Source organism: Egretta garzetta, unplaced genomic scaffold (genome assembly GCF_000687185.1).
Source record: "Egretta garzetta isolate BGI_Z169 unplaced genomic scaffold, ASM68718v1 scaffold15, whole genome shotgun sequence".
NCBI lineage: Eukaryota > Metazoa > Chordata > Aves > Pelecaniformes > Ardeidae > Egretta > Egretta garzetta.
The window spans coordinates 2772274-2788883 of record NW_009259798.1 but is presented as its reverse complement, the minus strand read 5'-3'; the positions used below and the strand labels follow the sequence as shown (position 1 = coordinate 2788883).

Below are 16610 nucleotides of genomic sequence, written 5' to 3'. Positions count from 1 at the left end.
TCAAAAAGAATTTACCGTTACTGACAAAACCCAACGTGTTTTAAAAAGCTGCATGTGATTGCGACTCCTAGGAAGCTTTGGTACAATTTATATTCCCCACTTTTATTCAACTCTCCTCTTAATATTATCTGCATAAAAAGCATGCAAAGAAATTTATTGGACAAAAGAGCTGTAGTAGTTCTCAACATTGCCTCATGCTTTCTATACCAGTTTGCAGATTGAAAAGGAATTGAGGATTTAAAAAATTGTCCACCTCCAAAAGAGCTTTTAAACAGTGCAAAATTAATGAGTGAACACTCCAGAACAAAAAGAAAATGGTAAAAATACTAATGAGACCAAGCATGCTTTTTCTCCTACAGATTTTCAAAAGATCTTTAAAAAATGTGAAGCATGTTTTCTTTTTCATAAATTGCCATAGCTTCAGTGAACACTCTCAGCCATCACAGTACTAACTGAGGATTCATACCTCAGTGGCACATATTAAAGTCGTGCCTGGTTTAGGCATCCCAGCCTATGATTATTTTTCAAGCAATAAAAGACCGTATTTCTTATATTTCAGAAGTCTGATGCTTATTTTTTTTAAAGTTATCTTTAGTGATCCCATTAAAATAGGCCTTACCAAAACCATAAGGATTTGTGCCTTTTATTATTTCTCTAATAAGCTGAATAAAAGGTCTCTTTTATATCCTAAATGTAACTTAATAGAGATGATCTTAAGTTCTTACTGGAAGCTTTTGAAGAGAGAGATGAGGATGCAGAGTCATGGGAACGAGATCTTTCTCTTTTCATAGGACTTCTCTTTTCTGAAGTAGAACCTGTTTCATGAATGGTAGTAGGGAAAAAAAACAAAAACAAAATATAATTTAAGTAAGCCTGTAAGAAAGTGCAGCTGCACTGTCAAAGTAGGGCAAAGTACTCAAGAGTTTGTGTGGGGTTTGTCCTCATTCTGACACAGTTTGCACTTGTGGAGAGTATCTGTTCCTACCATGCAATATTGGATCAGCCCATGGCCTAATCTAATGATGCTGAGCTGCAATACCTTCACAAAATCAATGCTGCAGCCAGGAGCTGGTAATTTCTAGGCATGTCTCAACCATGTTTTCTCTTTCTACCCTTGTCTTACTTTCCTCACTAATCCAGTGTCAGGGAAACCAATAGGCAACAAGCTCTATTTTGTCAGTACGTTATGAAATTACCTCCTACCTCATACATTACAGCTTTATGGCCAGATTATATCTCAGCTTTTGATGATGAAAATCCATATTTGGACGGCCACCAAGGATACTCACTTGAGGTTCCTAGAATAGGCTTCTAAGTTAAAATGCTTGTTTCTATACAGTTTTACCATGATAAACAGATATAAGCACTGCCAGCAGAAAATGTGGACTGCAAGTCTATCTCAGGTGTTCTGAACTGGACTCTGGAGGAGCGTAGGTTCATGGACCAGGAAAGCAGCCTTACAACTTAGGTGCCTAACAACTTAGGTGCCCATTTGACTCGGATCACATACAATCTTGGCACACTTCAGCTAAGGGGACAGAAGTACTCATCACATCTAAAGTAAGCCTCTAGTGTAGACAGTGTGGGTATGACCTCAGGTATTCCATTCCTATATGAAAAGTACATCTTTGATTAAAGTAAATATTTTTGTTCTGCTTGGTCTGCTATCCGTATTATTACTGAGTAAGAACTTAATAGGTGAACAGTATAGAAAAGGAAATGAAGGCAAGCAGTTTGAGATTTAACTAACCTATGGGGATAAAAATCCCTTGTTTTCCACAGTTGGAAGACACAATAGATAGTAAGGAAAAATGTAAAGAACTTAATGGTAATTGATAACACCCATCAACTATCACTCAAAAAAACCTCCCAACAGTTCTTGGGTAAATTATTTTTGTTTGTTTACACATTTCTGTGTTCTTAATTGCTCTCTTAAGAAACTATAAACTCACCAACTCTACACTGTCAATTTGAATTCATGGAGATTTTCAAGGAGTACTCAGAAGTTACTACGTTCAGATATACTTTCTAGTCATAATATTTAACACCTTACAAATGAGACTACGCAGCTGTACTATATACAGTTTCCTTGGGGAGGAATCTTCACCACTGTCAGTATGCAAGCATAGGTTCCGTACCATCAGCCAGGGACAGTTTAGGTGGAGCTGCCCCTGCTGTGAGGGAGGGGACCAAGTCACTGCTTCCCAGAGAGCAAAGCGCAGGCTTCCCTGCTACAGGGAGGGCAATGCAGCACAGCACAGCACAGCACTCCGAACAGTGAGCATCGCTGGGTGTACCCACTCGAGCTCCACTTTGCGGCTGCGAGAATGCATGGGGCAAAGGAGGGAGGGAGGAAGGGAGGAAGGAAAAGAGGGAGTAAGAGAAGGAAAGAAGAGAGGGGAAAGAAGGGCCCCAAAAACCAGTGAAAGAGAACAGATGCAGCAGCAGGAGTGCAAGAGATTCAAATGCTGCAGGAGCAGCAGTCCTTGGACAGGGAGGGTGAGAAAACACAGGTTCAAGGAGATGAAGCAAAACCAAGGAGCAGAGCTGACTTGGTAAAGCTTCAGAAACCCTCACTGAGTAGATGTCCATACAATCCTGCTTTTTCTAATACAACTCAATCATTTTACAGCTTCTTTTATTATCACTACTAATAATACCTTCTGTCGCTATTTCTTCATCTTCATTATCAGTGCTGCTTAGTTTCTCTGGGTCACTTTCTAACACATCATTCACAACTGCTTTCTCTGCGTGAATTTCTGAGCTCACAAAGTATGCCGCCAAACCAAGTTCTTGCTCCAAGGTTGTCCTTACCAAAGAAGATGAATTTATTAAACGTAGGTCACAGTATCTCAGTGATCTGGAGAGAAACAAGAGGGGGTGGTATGAAAACTCACTGTAATCTACTCCCTTATTTCTTTTACAAACACAGCCAAAGGGGAATTTTTTCATGATCTGCTTATACTACGGATGAGGTAGAACACAGTATATCTTTTGTGCTTAATAAGTTTACCACTGTTGTGCATACACTTTTCTTTTTCTTAATCCACTTATGCAACTTAATCTACTGCACTGAACGTTAGCATCAGCATCAGAAAAAAATACAATAATTTGAGTTCTAAGCCTAACACACACAATAGGATTCAGCTGAACATACAAAAGCATTTACTGCCACCTTAATGTCCCCAGGGCATCTTATCTAGCTTCAAACTGCCAATCCAGAAGGCACTGATCTTTCCACACATCCTGTAGCCCATATGCCAGCATCATGCAGATGTCTCAGCTACCGTAAGGTGTCTAATGTAGCTATACTTTTTTTTTTTTTACATACCCTTATTCTCTCCCCTAAACTGGGACAACTCTCATAATATTTTTCTGAGCTATATATATCGTGCAATAAGCAGCTTATTATTAATAATATGGGGTTTGTATTCATGATATAAAAATGGCCAAAAGATGGAAAAGAATCATCTTGACACTGAAATCTGTTTTCTTCTCCCACAAGTAACTACACAGTTAATCTTTAGCCATTTGGTAAGTCATAGATAAAAACCTGTCATTGAGAAAATACTGGATCTTCTTACCGTGGCAAAGACTCCCCTTGTGGATCCATACCACTAAATATCAATATACAAGGCAAACCTTCCAACTCCAAATAGGTCTGTGGCCTCCAATCTACATCTTCAATTTTCTGCCAGACCTGTATAAGTTAAGAAACGCTGTTGGATATATCTATATGGCACAAGTAAAAATACAGAAATATATACTTTTATCACCCATTATATGAATCAATTTTATATTGGATGGATGTTCCACCAAGGAAAGCCACAGAACAGAGCCAATTTCAACATAGGTAGATTGCACAACCCCTAGAGCATTACAGGTAGCAATCTGCCTGCTGTATGTCTGAGGAGATTGGAACAGTATGTTCCAGTCTGGAAAGCCTCAGAGTTTCCCACCTACACAGCAGAGAATATATGGGCAGGGCATATATGGGCAGAGTGGATATGGTACAATAGATGGTAAAGCTGAGTAGGAGCTTTGGGGAGAGAAGAGTACAGAGGGTTGCTTCTTGTAGCAGATAATGTATGGATGTCTGAGTCCAAGAAAGAAAAGGAGCAAGGAAGGAAACTATTTCACCTTAGAGGAACAGGGGAAAGCTGGAAGTGTTCAGCACACATGTACCATTGCCCTCGCTTGCTGCCCTCTGAAGTCTCCCGCTCTCCCCCAAAGCCATCTCCTGATGACTTCATGAGAAGTTTCATAACTAGATCTATTGTTTGACTGTTTAGCACCAGGCTATACTGCTTTACTCACACCAGTCACTTTTGCTGTACAGACTGATCTACAGATAAGGAATACACAGTAGGACCAACAGTACGACAACTCAGCCTCTGACATCCATACATGTACCACTGTTATGCATGTCAGAGAAGATAGCCAGGATGTGATTCTGAACTAATACTGATTTTTCAGAATAAGTTATGACTAATTTATAGCAGAATGAGATCAGCATGGATCTCAAATGATTTCATCTAATGTACTGAACCAGATACAGTACAGAGTGTATCGAATATGTATTACACCTCCTAGAATCTCCTAGAATGTAAATACGTTTTTGCTTTGGTGATCAGGTGATGGTAATATCATGAAAAGCAAGGCAGTATCAGAGGCTTTTGTTAAACAGCTGACCCAAGACTCTGGACCTAAAAGATATAAATTAATCCATAAACCAACACATGGTCCAGAAAGCATACAATTCTGAGCTGGGAATACCAGGGTGTTCTAGGACTCATAATTAGCATCGCTGATTTGGTGTCTTCATGCCACCTGCTGATGACAAAAATAATACAACTCTCAACTGGTCACTGATTAAAATCTTTTTGCACTATGATGATTTTGTGAGAGAATTCTGCTAAAACTGTGACAATTTTATTTGTTTTTTTCCCTATTGCTCATGGTACCTGTTGATTAAAGCCATTCAACTGTTTGGGAGGGTTGCTGCTGGAAGTCAAGTTCTAGCCTTATTAGTTAATACTCCATTGACTATTAACCAGAGGTAGGACAATAAAGAAGTCACAGACAGTATGTCTAAAAGATAAAAGTCATGTTCCATAAGGCAGTTTTTATTTTTACCAGTAAGACTCGCACTTCAGCTAATGACCATAACTCTCACCAGTAAAGTGTCCCCACCTATCCATCTAATGAAGCTTCCCAGTTTGTGTCATTCTGCAAGTTACCTTTAGTTGCTCCACAAAGTGCTTCCCTATTGTGATTCCAGAATTAGGGTTTCCCAAGATTATTTCAAAGTTATCTTCAAGGGCTAGTCTTTCCCTTACATTATACAGACGTTCATATGCCACTGCAGCCAGCGGAGTACATGGGATTCTCAACACTACCATCAGGCCATGACCACTAGGACATTGTCTCGAAGAGTTTATTAGGTTCTGGGTGATTTCCAGAGTTTCGACTGAGGTGTAATTCTTCATCTGAGAAAGACCACAAACTGCCATCATAGCTGCAGAGTAGTGTTGTATGAGGACAAAAGTCCTTATCACTGCACTGTGTAATCTGGGGAACCTGAAATAAATGGTGAATTAAATAGAGAAGTATTAAAGGCTAAAGTGAAAGAGCTAATTTTTACAAAATATAGTAAACTCAGGATTTTCTTCTGTAAAGAATCCTTCATATCTACTATACAACAGAATCTCACCAAATTTGCAGTTGGATAGTCTTTGCAAGGCATCATTTCACAATCAGAATGTTTTCTCCCCATCTCTTAGCAAGATTTACTAAGCAAGTAGTCCAGTAAGGTTACATCACTTTCTTTATTGCTGTTACAAAATTTACCACAAAATATATGCTAAGGCACTCAGTGTAAAATTATATTCTCTTATCAATGAGAATTGTATTCTTTGTTATGTGTTTTTCTTAAGGGGCAGGGGGTGGGGTGGTGTTTCTCTTGTTTTCTTACTTAGTCCTGTTTTCAAGAAGACTGAATACATAGGCAGCACCCCATGAGCACACTCCAAGTTCCCAAGCCCAGGTACACGCCATCTCAATCCCAGTCTGTGGAAGGGAGAGACATGGATCTGCAATAGCTTCCTGTGCTCTGATCTTCAGAGAAATGAAATCCAGGTGCGCAGTAAAAAGAGGAGCTATGGCTTGCTCAGAAAAGTGCCTGATATAGGTGATCAGAGCTCCAAAGTACCCTGTAGCAAGCCCCAGCAGTTAAGTGTGGATGTGGTCAGTCTCCCAGTTAGCAATACAAATTCACAAGATTTTACTTGTTCTGTCACAGTCTTCTTACAGATCCCACAGTTTATTCACAGCTGCACATATGCACATAATGTGTCACTACTCTTTTGCAGTGATTCTAGACTTGCTCCACAGGGACCAAGGAAAACCAGTGATATATTTTCAAGCTCTGGTGATGCACTGAAACTTTTATCACTGATTTAAGTGATATGTCTACATCTTTTTGTGGCCCAAGTGCAGTATACACAAATTCTATACACCAAAATCAGCCAGGGTTAGCAAGTGATATCATTGGACAAAAGTAATAACACATTTGAAATTACATGATGATACAATGTTAGATTTGTAATACAGAAGTAGCTACTGGTCACAACAAGAACACACTCTAAATTGGGCTAAATAATAGTGTCATGTTCATAGTAAGAGGCAGACTAGACTGACTAAATTACAGGCCAAATATATCCAAAAACTGGAAGGAGAAAATAAGAATGAGTGAAATGCCCTTGCATACACAGCTGATTTGTGGGACAGCAAGGGGGAAAAAAAAAGAAGCAGGCTTCTAGCTAGTAACTCAAGTCACTAAAATGCACCTCCTAAATTCCTGTGTTAAACAAAGGAGGGTGCCATACCTTTTTCCCAAAGCCATGACCATTGCTTCAAAAGAGCTGTCATACCGGAGCAGAGGAATACTATGTCCAGAGAGGGTGGACTCAATGAATTCTGACAGCCCAAAGTATTTCTTGTTTTCACGGTATAAATCTACATCCTAAAGCAAATGAAGCAATAAAAATATAAAGGTAAAGTCTATAAATTATTAATTTACAGTTGAGTAACCATTGGTATCTGATATATTTGCAATCACATTCCCTAATAAGCATACATTTACTCAGACATAAAACAAGAAGAGAAAGAAACACAATTTTTTCGACAGAAATTTGACCCAGTGTTTTCTTGTTTCTCTCTCTCTCCCCACATATACATATACACAGACAGAACAGCTATGTATGGAATAAATATGCACACATATGAAGAAAATCCATGTATGTACATATATTTATGCAGTAATGCAATAGAGACAGATTTTCAGATGGTTTCCATTTACATAGCTCAAAGATTTTTAGCAGAGCTACTACAATTTATAGAAGATATAAAAGGAATAAAGAAAAAAAGCAAGAAATATCAGGATAAGCCAAGGGGAAAAGAACTTGCCACAGACTGAACAAGAACAAGATGCCATGCAAATTTCATTCTTGTTTACAAAAATCATGGAGCCTCCACAGTTTCACCAAGTATGTAAATGTAAAACAACTTGAACATGAAAAGCTCACAAAAGCACCGCAAAGCATCCATCTTACATTGCTGTATGAAGAAGGCCAGTGGATCTCATTGTAAGGGCTGATATGAGTATGCTGTGTCTGCAGCGCATAGGGGAAGGAAGTCACATGGAGGGTCACAATATTTGGCGCCTCTTTCACCTCCCTGCAGTTCAACAGTCTATCAACAAGTCCTGTAGACAGTTCTGTTTGAGGATAAAGGCTATGCATAGCACTGCAAAAAAGAAACCCAAAACTCTCTAAAGTGATCGGCACAAGGGAAAATTTGTGTCAATGGAATAGCTTTAACCTGGATGTGAAATTGAAGTTAAACACATACAAGGAACTTAGGACTCTATTCTTTGCCCTGCTTTTGTTGCATAGAAGGATGGGAAAAGAAATGCAAATTATTTCACTGGAGCTGAAAATTTCTGTAAGGCTGATAAGCTCCCTAGCTAGCAAATTACCAGTCCCTTACAGCTACCAGAATATAACAGATAAAGGATGAAAGGAAGCTGATGTTTTGGCAGTTACCAATAGACACATAGTCCTGTAGTAACTTTGGCCAGATTGTTAGTGCCACCCTTAAGAAAATATAGTTCTTACCTACAAAAATCAATATAGGAAATGACAAACAGTAAGTCAGTATGACAAAAAAACAGCAGGAAACTACATGATAGAGCTATCATGAAAAGGAAGAATAGTTATTGTTAGGGCAAATGCCGGTATCATGGAACACCTACAGTCAATTCCTTGCTCCGGTGTAAAATTTCAGTCCAAATTCATGCTATTTAATTTTTGGCATTTACCTGCAGCGGCTAAGTTACAAGCCTAGTCACTGCAAGCTCCTTCTGTTACCAGCAGAGAGAGGTAAGTAACTCCAGAAATTGGTTGTGTGCACCCATGATCTAAGTCAGCCCTCAGAGATGCCCGTGTCTCTGCTGTGACTATGTGGGCAATCCCAGGCAATTACACTCCTGTTTTAAGCACCTCATTTAATGGACTTCAGTCAGGTGGCATGAATCCTGCTGTGCAGAATAGTCACTTAAATATTTGTCACTTACATATCTGTATTAGAGAAGAGGAAAAAATTTCGGAGTTGAACAGCAATACAGGTACTTCCCTACCACTCAAGGTTGTTATATGAATAAATGCCTTAAAGGCTGTGACAGCTGTAATAGGTCATGTAAGTTCCTAAGATATAGAGGAGTTGAACAGGAAACCGTCACATGCAAAAATAAAGTTTTGGTGAAAATCATCATTCTTAACCAGTGTGAAAGACAAGACCTTGTCTTTTCATTCACAAGCAAGATTCCATAGTTTTTGCTTTCAGAAAAACTACCATGCTCCCAAAGTTGGAATATGTTGGTATTTCTGTAATTCAGTATGTTCTCCAAGCTCCCTGGTACCTCAGGAGATAGATAGAAAGCAAAACCAGCCCAGCTTCTCAGCAGGCAGATTGTTGAAAAGCCAAGGAAACAGGGCTCTGCCAGGCCAGCAGTGAGTTATGCAAGCGAGCTGATGGGGAACTCGATAAACATCAGACAGAAACCTCCCTGCTTGCCTGAGAACTCTACCTGACATTACTATGTACCCACAGAAGCTTTTCATTCTTACAAATGAGTGACTGTGGGTAGAAAAAACATTATACTGGAAAATTGCCAATCAGTTACAAAAATAAGTAGCAGTGTTGGCTCGCTAGTTGTCTACTCACTGTGGAGGGTTTTTGCATGTTTTACAGCCCAGAGGACACTGACAGAAGATAATGAGCTCTGTGTACTTTCACAGGAAGCTTTCCTTTGGACAAATGATAACCAGCCAAAAAAACAATAGCTGTGGCTGAAAAAAAGATAAGAATGGTGAGCAAGGAAAGCTGAAATGTTCCACTGAGGCATAATATAATAAGCAGGATAAGAATAAGTCATGAAGGACCTTAAAAGAAAACGTTTATTCAATGCATGGGAAGAGAGAGTTAGCAGAAAGATGCAAACAAAGATGAAGAAAAGGATAAATCAGAAAGCTGATCTTGAGAGCTAATGCAAACAATTATAATTTCTCTCAGAACAAGGTACAGTTTTCTTACCTCATTAGATCCCAGTGTGCATGATCATGGATTAGGACAAAAAGCGTGTGTGGATTCTGCATAGAGTTTTGTAAAAAGACTTTGAATTTAATCTGGGCTTCTGCATCTAGTTTCATAACATACTGTTCCACCCTCTGCTTTGTGAGATGTTCCTTTTCTAATCCAAGTTCTAATAAAATACCTAAAGAAATGGAAGAAAAGTCAGTATTTCCAGATACAAATACATTTAATAATTTCCTGTAAATCTAAAATAAAGCTAACTAATGAGCACCTGAGTGCCAGAGATGAAACAAAGTCTGCTGGTAAGTCACTTCAGAGGGTGGAACACAAATCAAGAAATCAATTTTCTCGAAGGAACCCAAATCCAGATTTTGAGTGCTGGAGTCTGCAATTGAGCAAATATGAGACAGCAATTTCTGAGCCACTGCTAGCTGGAATGGACGAATCTGATGTCGTTCAATCTCATAACCTGGAAAAAGGCAAAATGCTGTTTAGATATATGCCCAAAGTCTAATCTAATGCAAAAAGTTAGACTCTGGAAAAGAATGATTTATCTACTCTTTAAGGTACTTTGCTTATGACCAGGAGCTCCAGTTTATGAAAATCTATATGGAATATGCAAAGAAATCTTTCTGCATTTGGGCATTTTAGTCCTATAAGTCTCTTAAGAATCTGAGAGCTGAAACTGAACTTGTGCAATCATGTTCTGCTACCACAGAAGTAAGACTTAGAGCTTCAGAGACTACAATACTCAGTGGAGCAAAGCAGAGCATCCATCAGTGTAACTCTGAGTATCCCAAGACATGAGTTACTGTTTGCCTCAGGACCTTTGCCTTCAAGAGCCTAGGACTCTGCCCAGATGGATCTAACTGCACAGCGAGAGACCTGGTCTCAAGTAACCTACTCTGTTACATCTTTAGAAAATCCTCCTTGCTTACTTGTACACGCAGATGCTCCAATTCCGTTTGGGGCTGTTGGTTTATTCACTGAAGCAGGAAGTGATGAAGAGATGTGCCCTTGGTTTTCCTGATAAAATTTCTCCAGCAAAAGATCAATGTCACCCTCTATCAAATTGAAGGGATAGTGGAATAAACATCCATATCAATAAGAGCTTCATTTCGTACTGATTTTATTTTGTAGATCTTAAAGAGCTTTATATATGTTAGCTAGTTATCATGCCCTTGGCTTATTGGCTGTTTTATACGGGAACCCTCTCATTATTTTCTATTGCATCTGTTTTTACAGCATATCACTAATAAAATGCACATCAGGCCAGGGAATGACAAACCAACTCTGCAGACCACTGGCTAGGACATTCATGGAGGATGGTAGAAAACCAGCCTCGAGGCCCTGATGCAAATCAGGAAAAACAAAGACATGAAACTGTCTTAGTTTGTGTTCAGACCATGGGCCTATACTGTTCACTAATAAGGATTCCAGAAGCTTTGGAAAATCTGATAAATATTTCTAAATCTTTAACATTTTTGAGACACAGAAAGAAAAATAATTCCCTATAAAGCTGAAAGAGAAATACGAGTTTTGTAGCTACACACAATGCTGAAGCAAGCAAGGTATGTTCTATTGAAGTATGCACATCCATAAATATATCATATTCTATTCAGCAAGGGCCCTGGTTACAGATTAAGGCTATGCAGAGAATGCAGTATGCCTGTCCTGAGTATTTAGTATTTTCTCAGAAGATGAAAAGATGTTTGAACATGTCTGCACTGAGCTCAGAAAGGCAGGGTCTGCCCTGTGAAGTGCAATCCAGTGGATATAGATAGCACCTATTTTTAGGATGCTCATTTGCTTGTTCTCCTCATACAATAGCAATAGCAACAGTGATTTTGAGAACCATACTTTGAAGATACTAAAAGCAGAAACACTAACATAATTACATGACGGTTCAAGGAAAATTAGTTTCTCTTAAGTGACCACTCAAAATACCGTGACACATCCAGAAGGTTTCTTGTGATGTAAGTACAGATTTACCAACGGGATGTGAATGGCAAAGGGGACTGTGACATCCCATTAACACTGACACATACACCACATTTGCTCTAGTTGTGTGATACAGTTTAACTTTCCACGAGGCTGGATCTATCCCCAGATAATCTTGCCTGTAGTAATCCTCAGTGTACTCAGTTAAAAAATGATCCAGTAACCCTAGCTCTTTGCAATTTTCCTCTCTTTGCCATGCATCACGATCAAGTTCACAGCACGGTAAGTTGACAGGACAAATCCTTTCTTTGATAAAATAACTCTGTTCTATCATGGTCTAAAAGAATTCTGTGCTTAGGGCAAAAGAATTTATACATTCATATGGATATGGACTTGCATAGTATATGGATGGATTTGCATACCTAAGAATAATATGCTCAGCTATTTGCTGACCTATTTTTATGAAACTGACGGATTTTAGAAACTGACACTTTTAGGGGATATTTCAGTTTAAATGTACTTCCACAACTTTGTCCTGCATTTTTTACATATTTCTAATAATATCTTGCTTCTGGGAAGGTAATGAGCACAGCTGTTTTCTCTGACTTAAAAGTCTCAGGGACTTGAAAACATGCCCCTTTATAACCTGTTAGGTACCTGGGCAGAGCGTGCTAAAGAAGGACCCCAGAGTTTCCACTTTCCCTGTGACCAGCTGATAGTTAACTTCTTTTTGGTAGTCTGAAGGAGTGAGCATGCTCTCAGACAGAACTCTTGCCTGATACTTTCCTAAAAGACAAAAAAAGTAATTTTGAAAGCACTTCAAACTGAAGTAAAAATGTTGTAAGTCATAATAAAAATACTACCCAGATACATGAAACTACAGACACAAAAATGGCAGAGATGAATCTTTTCTCTCTCCTATACATGTATGCACCAGGCACCTGTAAATAGATTCACATTTTATAATCCTTTATGTTCCTTTCCCTTTTGGGGAAATATTTGTTGATGCAGTATATAAAAAGGACATATAAATAGTCAAAGGAATTGTCAGTTGTCTTACACTCAAAATGAATCTGTGAATGGCTATTCAAATAATTTATTTAATTATCAGCATAGCCTTCAAGACATTGTGGAAGGGAATGACATTGAAAGACCATCTTTCAGAAGAAAGAAAATGTTCGGTCCTCTGCTCGTGGTAAAATCCCCATCACACAGAGCAGGAGCAATTTATGCACTGTGTGCACTGTAACTCACCATTATCTGTTTGTAGTAGTGTTGGCTGGGATGCCTTGGTGAGAAAATGGGTAACACAGGCAGAATGTGGTTTGCTGGGGAGAGAGACCCAACTGTGCAGCATCAACTTGGGTTCATCAAAACCCATTACTTGTTTGTCAAAGTTCTGCTTTCTGAGGCAGCTTATTGAAACTCCAACCAAACTCCTCATAGCATTGTTTTACCTGGAGATACACCCTTGGGATCTCACCTGTTATCACAATGCAGGAATCAATGGCTCGATTTCTACTGGCACATATGATTACCACGTAGTTTGTCTTTATTAATTTTCCTTCAATGAGCAGCTTAAACATTTCTGAAAGCCCTTCAGCCAGAGAGTAGCTGCACTCAATGATGTGGACACTATCATTACAGGAGCTAGCTGCGAGGCCTGCCAGCCAAGGGAGCTGGGCTGAAGTCACCGGTGCGATCTGGCTGGGCACCTGAGGAAACGTCTGCGGGATAGCTGGTTGGTACTGACGGATTTCAGACAGGTGTGATTCCCGCCACGAACGCATGAATATTTGTTCCAAATCCTCAATCAAAGGGACCTGGTCCGAGGCTAAAAAAAATTAAAAGAAAAGTATTATGAAACAATTAAACAAAACCGTTGAGTTAAAAACAATTGTTTTTTCAAAATTCGTATGTTTTTAGAAACGATTATGTTTCAGATTTATGCATGCATGACTCTATTGCCTTCAGCAGATGTGAACCAAATTTTTTATTTTGAAGTGCCTTTTACTCAAGTAAAGTTGCCCTAATTGGAACCTGAGTATCAGTAATTAGAAGCATTGAAGAGGTTGAGCGCTGCCTATCTCATCATAATACTACTTCTATACCACAGACTGTGTGCAAGAGCAGTGAAGTACAACTCTTTTCCTTTTTTATTTTTAGTTGCTGAGGTCCCAGATTATAGGAGAAGATGAACTTTGTATGATTATATTTCCATCTCTCTGGTCTTCAAGAGCTAATTGTTTAGTTTTGTTTCATTACCACGAATGAAACTGCTTAATATCACATGTCCTAAGACTGATATTTAATATTGTCCTGCCCTAAATCCCTTTCTCATTTGCTGGCATGTAATATATTCACTGTAGTCTATCTGGATGTAAAATAATCTTACCTAGTTGAACAAGGTAGTAGACAGTCAGTAAGAGCTGCATTTCCTCTGAAATAGGCTGTATTGTGGAGGCACCGTATTGTTCATATGCTCTAGATAAAGACTGTGAATTTCTGTAACAGGTGTACAACAAAGGACTCACTATCACATCATTAATGTTCCCGCAAAGATATGGGAAGTTTCCATGACCTACAAAACAAACAATGTTTGTACACATTGCATTAATTACATAATTTCCCGTGTATGCATTAAACAGTTTTAATAGTAAGCCTTTTAAAATTGACATCTTTAACAGTGTTTAGCAGTAGGATGTATCTTTACATTTCTTACAAAAAAGATACAAGGTCTTGTTAGGGTGATTGGGGCTTTTACCTTTAAAAATAACTGGCTTTGCTTTACAGATTTTCAGCAAGTTGTCAGGAACTGAGACTGGTTCTCCTGAGCCCACCATCGGAGATGAGGCTGGCCCCACCAAAGCAGAATGTGGTAAAGATGATAGGCTTCCTCCATCTAAGATTTTAGACATATTATTACTGGAGTCAGGTCTAATAATGATTTCCCCAAAGAAAAGTTATTCAACATCATCTCATACCCACATTTGGGACCAGGGTTAAATGCTTTTTATCGTTACATCACACATCTCATGAGCTGTTACTACAACCCATACTATTATGCTAACTTGGAGGACTAATTATATGGTTGCAACCTTGAACACCACACATGCATCTAAAGATTTTGAAATATTTGTAACAGTTCCAGGTTTGAATGCAAGAATACAGAGGCTGATGTGGTATCAATGCACAAATAGTTATGATTTGTGTGTTCTGTATGACATATTTATTTTCACTGATTCTAAACAGGTTTTCTTTCTATAGCAAGATAGAAAAAAATAAGATTCAATGTTTGCTCAATCACAACTTCTTTACAGTAATTTTAATTTAAACAGTAGCACATTAAAATAAACCATTTTGGGGAAAGCAGGTTTATTTCACTGCATTTCACTCTAGTCTGTACCTAGACTATAAAATCCAACTGCCAAAGAACACTGTGACAAATAATTGAAACAATGGATGGCACCTTGACGTGAGTTGTGACACTAATTTTAATATCCCAAAGGTGTTTAAATGGACACAGACACCTGTTGGGATTTATTAATGACTTGATGACTGCATCCTAATGAGAGTTAAGCTCAGAGCCTCAAAAAGAAATCAATGGAAACGAAGCACCTGAATGCAGGCGAGGATGCAGGTATCAAACACCTTTCAAAACTCTAATGCTAATCTGCATGCATCTTTGAAATATTGCCTCTTTTCCCCCATTACTTTCTGAATAATGAAACAAACATTATCATTACCTTGGGGATAGCTTACCATTTTTAATTCTGTTTGGAACCTGTGGGTTGAGCTGCAAGTTCCAAGTTTCAGTAGATGATGGAGATTCTGGTGACCAGCCTTTATGGCGCTTTTTTGGAGGCCCTGGATTTGTTAAAGTGCCTGAATAACAGTTATATTTCAGAAAAGTATTAGAATAAAATGTATTCAGTTTTATGCATGGTAATTTGATACATTTTGATAGACTGAATGTGTGCATTAAATACTGTGGTAGACAGGGCCATCTCCATGAACATAATATTTTTTCATGGTTTTTATTTTACTTTAGTATGTCCTGCTTAAATTTCTGGAAACTTTCTGGCGCAGAGAACTCTTAATTATCTAGGCAAACTTCACTTATTTTATAGCAATATTTACACTTATTTTATAGCAATATTTACTCTGTACTAAGAATGAGAAATGTACTAAGAATGTTTGTAAGTGTGAATATTTTGAAGTCAACATTATAGGCATTTTGCTCCTTTTATTTCTGAACATAGGACACAGAGTTTCATGTAACTTACTGTAAAATAAAATTCTCAATGGTTTCAGGGTAATTTTAACAGTTTTCCCATATACAGGATTTTTGCCACTTCTTGCTAGTTACCATCTTTGGTTTTATGATATTCCATATTAACTCCTAGCAAATTATTTCTGCACTTGCCTCCTATCCACATGTAGCTCCAACACCTTTGTCTGTAAATACATAACTTTCTCACAGTTTTTCTAGGAGCTCCTGATGATTAATTTCCTGAAATTTCTTTCAATTTCTTGAATCTTCTTGTGCTCTCCTGCAAATTCCTAGAATGATGTGCTTCCACTAACACCAATTTTTTATAGCTATTGAAAGTCAACGGTCCTCCAGGAATTGCTCAGCATCTTGCAGGATTGAGCTTTTTCTATCTCTGGACATGACTATGCAGAGGTCGTAGCACTACTTCACGCTGGCAGGGCTATATCTCCTGGCAGCATGGTTAGTCCTATATAAAATTCAAGACAGAGTAACAATCTTACATAAAAAGTTTTTTTTAATTTTGCAAAATATATTAAAATTAAAAATAAACCTGAAGTCTTCAGATCTAGAATAAGATTGTTCACTTGCAGAAGAACCTTACATACAGGTTTTCAGAGATGACTTTGTCCTTTAGACTTTTACCAGGCGAGGGCAGTATTTAACCATTTATGCTACTCATTCTGTCATTTAGTTTCCTGCCATAATGTGGTGACAAAAGTCACAAGATAGTGCAATACCA

At 38.4% G+C, this 16610-nt stretch overlaps 1 protein-coding gene across 1 annotated transcript in view; it reads right to left on the bottom strand.

Annotated features, from left to right (window-relative positions):
* GREB1 (growth regulating estrogen receptor binding 1) overlaps positions 1–16610 on the bottom strand; it is a 58507-nt gene that overhangs the window by 24736 nt on the left and 17161 nt on the right. Inside the window, exons 7-20 of the mRNA XM_009639815.2 lie at positions 15358–15480; positions 14360–14497; positions 13991–14176; positions 13079–13429; positions 12253–12381; positions 10593–10718; positions 9926–10123; positions 9655–9835; positions 7614–7806; positions 6888–7024; positions 5241–5580; positions 3585–3700; positions 2661–2860; positions 726–815 (exon numbers count right to left, since the gene is read on the bottom strand). Coding sequence (XP_009638110.1) covers positions 726–815; positions 2661–2860; positions 3585–3700; positions 5241–5580; positions 6888–7024; positions 7614–7806; positions 9655–9835; positions 9926–10123; positions 10593–10718; positions 12253–12381; positions 13079–13429; positions 13991–14176; positions 14360–14497; positions 15358–15480 — 2508 coding nt within the window. The remainder of the gene's footprint in view (positions 1–725; positions 816–2660; positions 2861–3584; positions 3701–5240; positions 5581–6887; positions 7025–7613; positions 7807–9654; positions 9836–9925; positions 10124–10592; positions 10719–12252; positions 12382–13078; positions 13430–13990; positions 14177–14359; positions 14498–15357; positions 15481–16610) is intronic.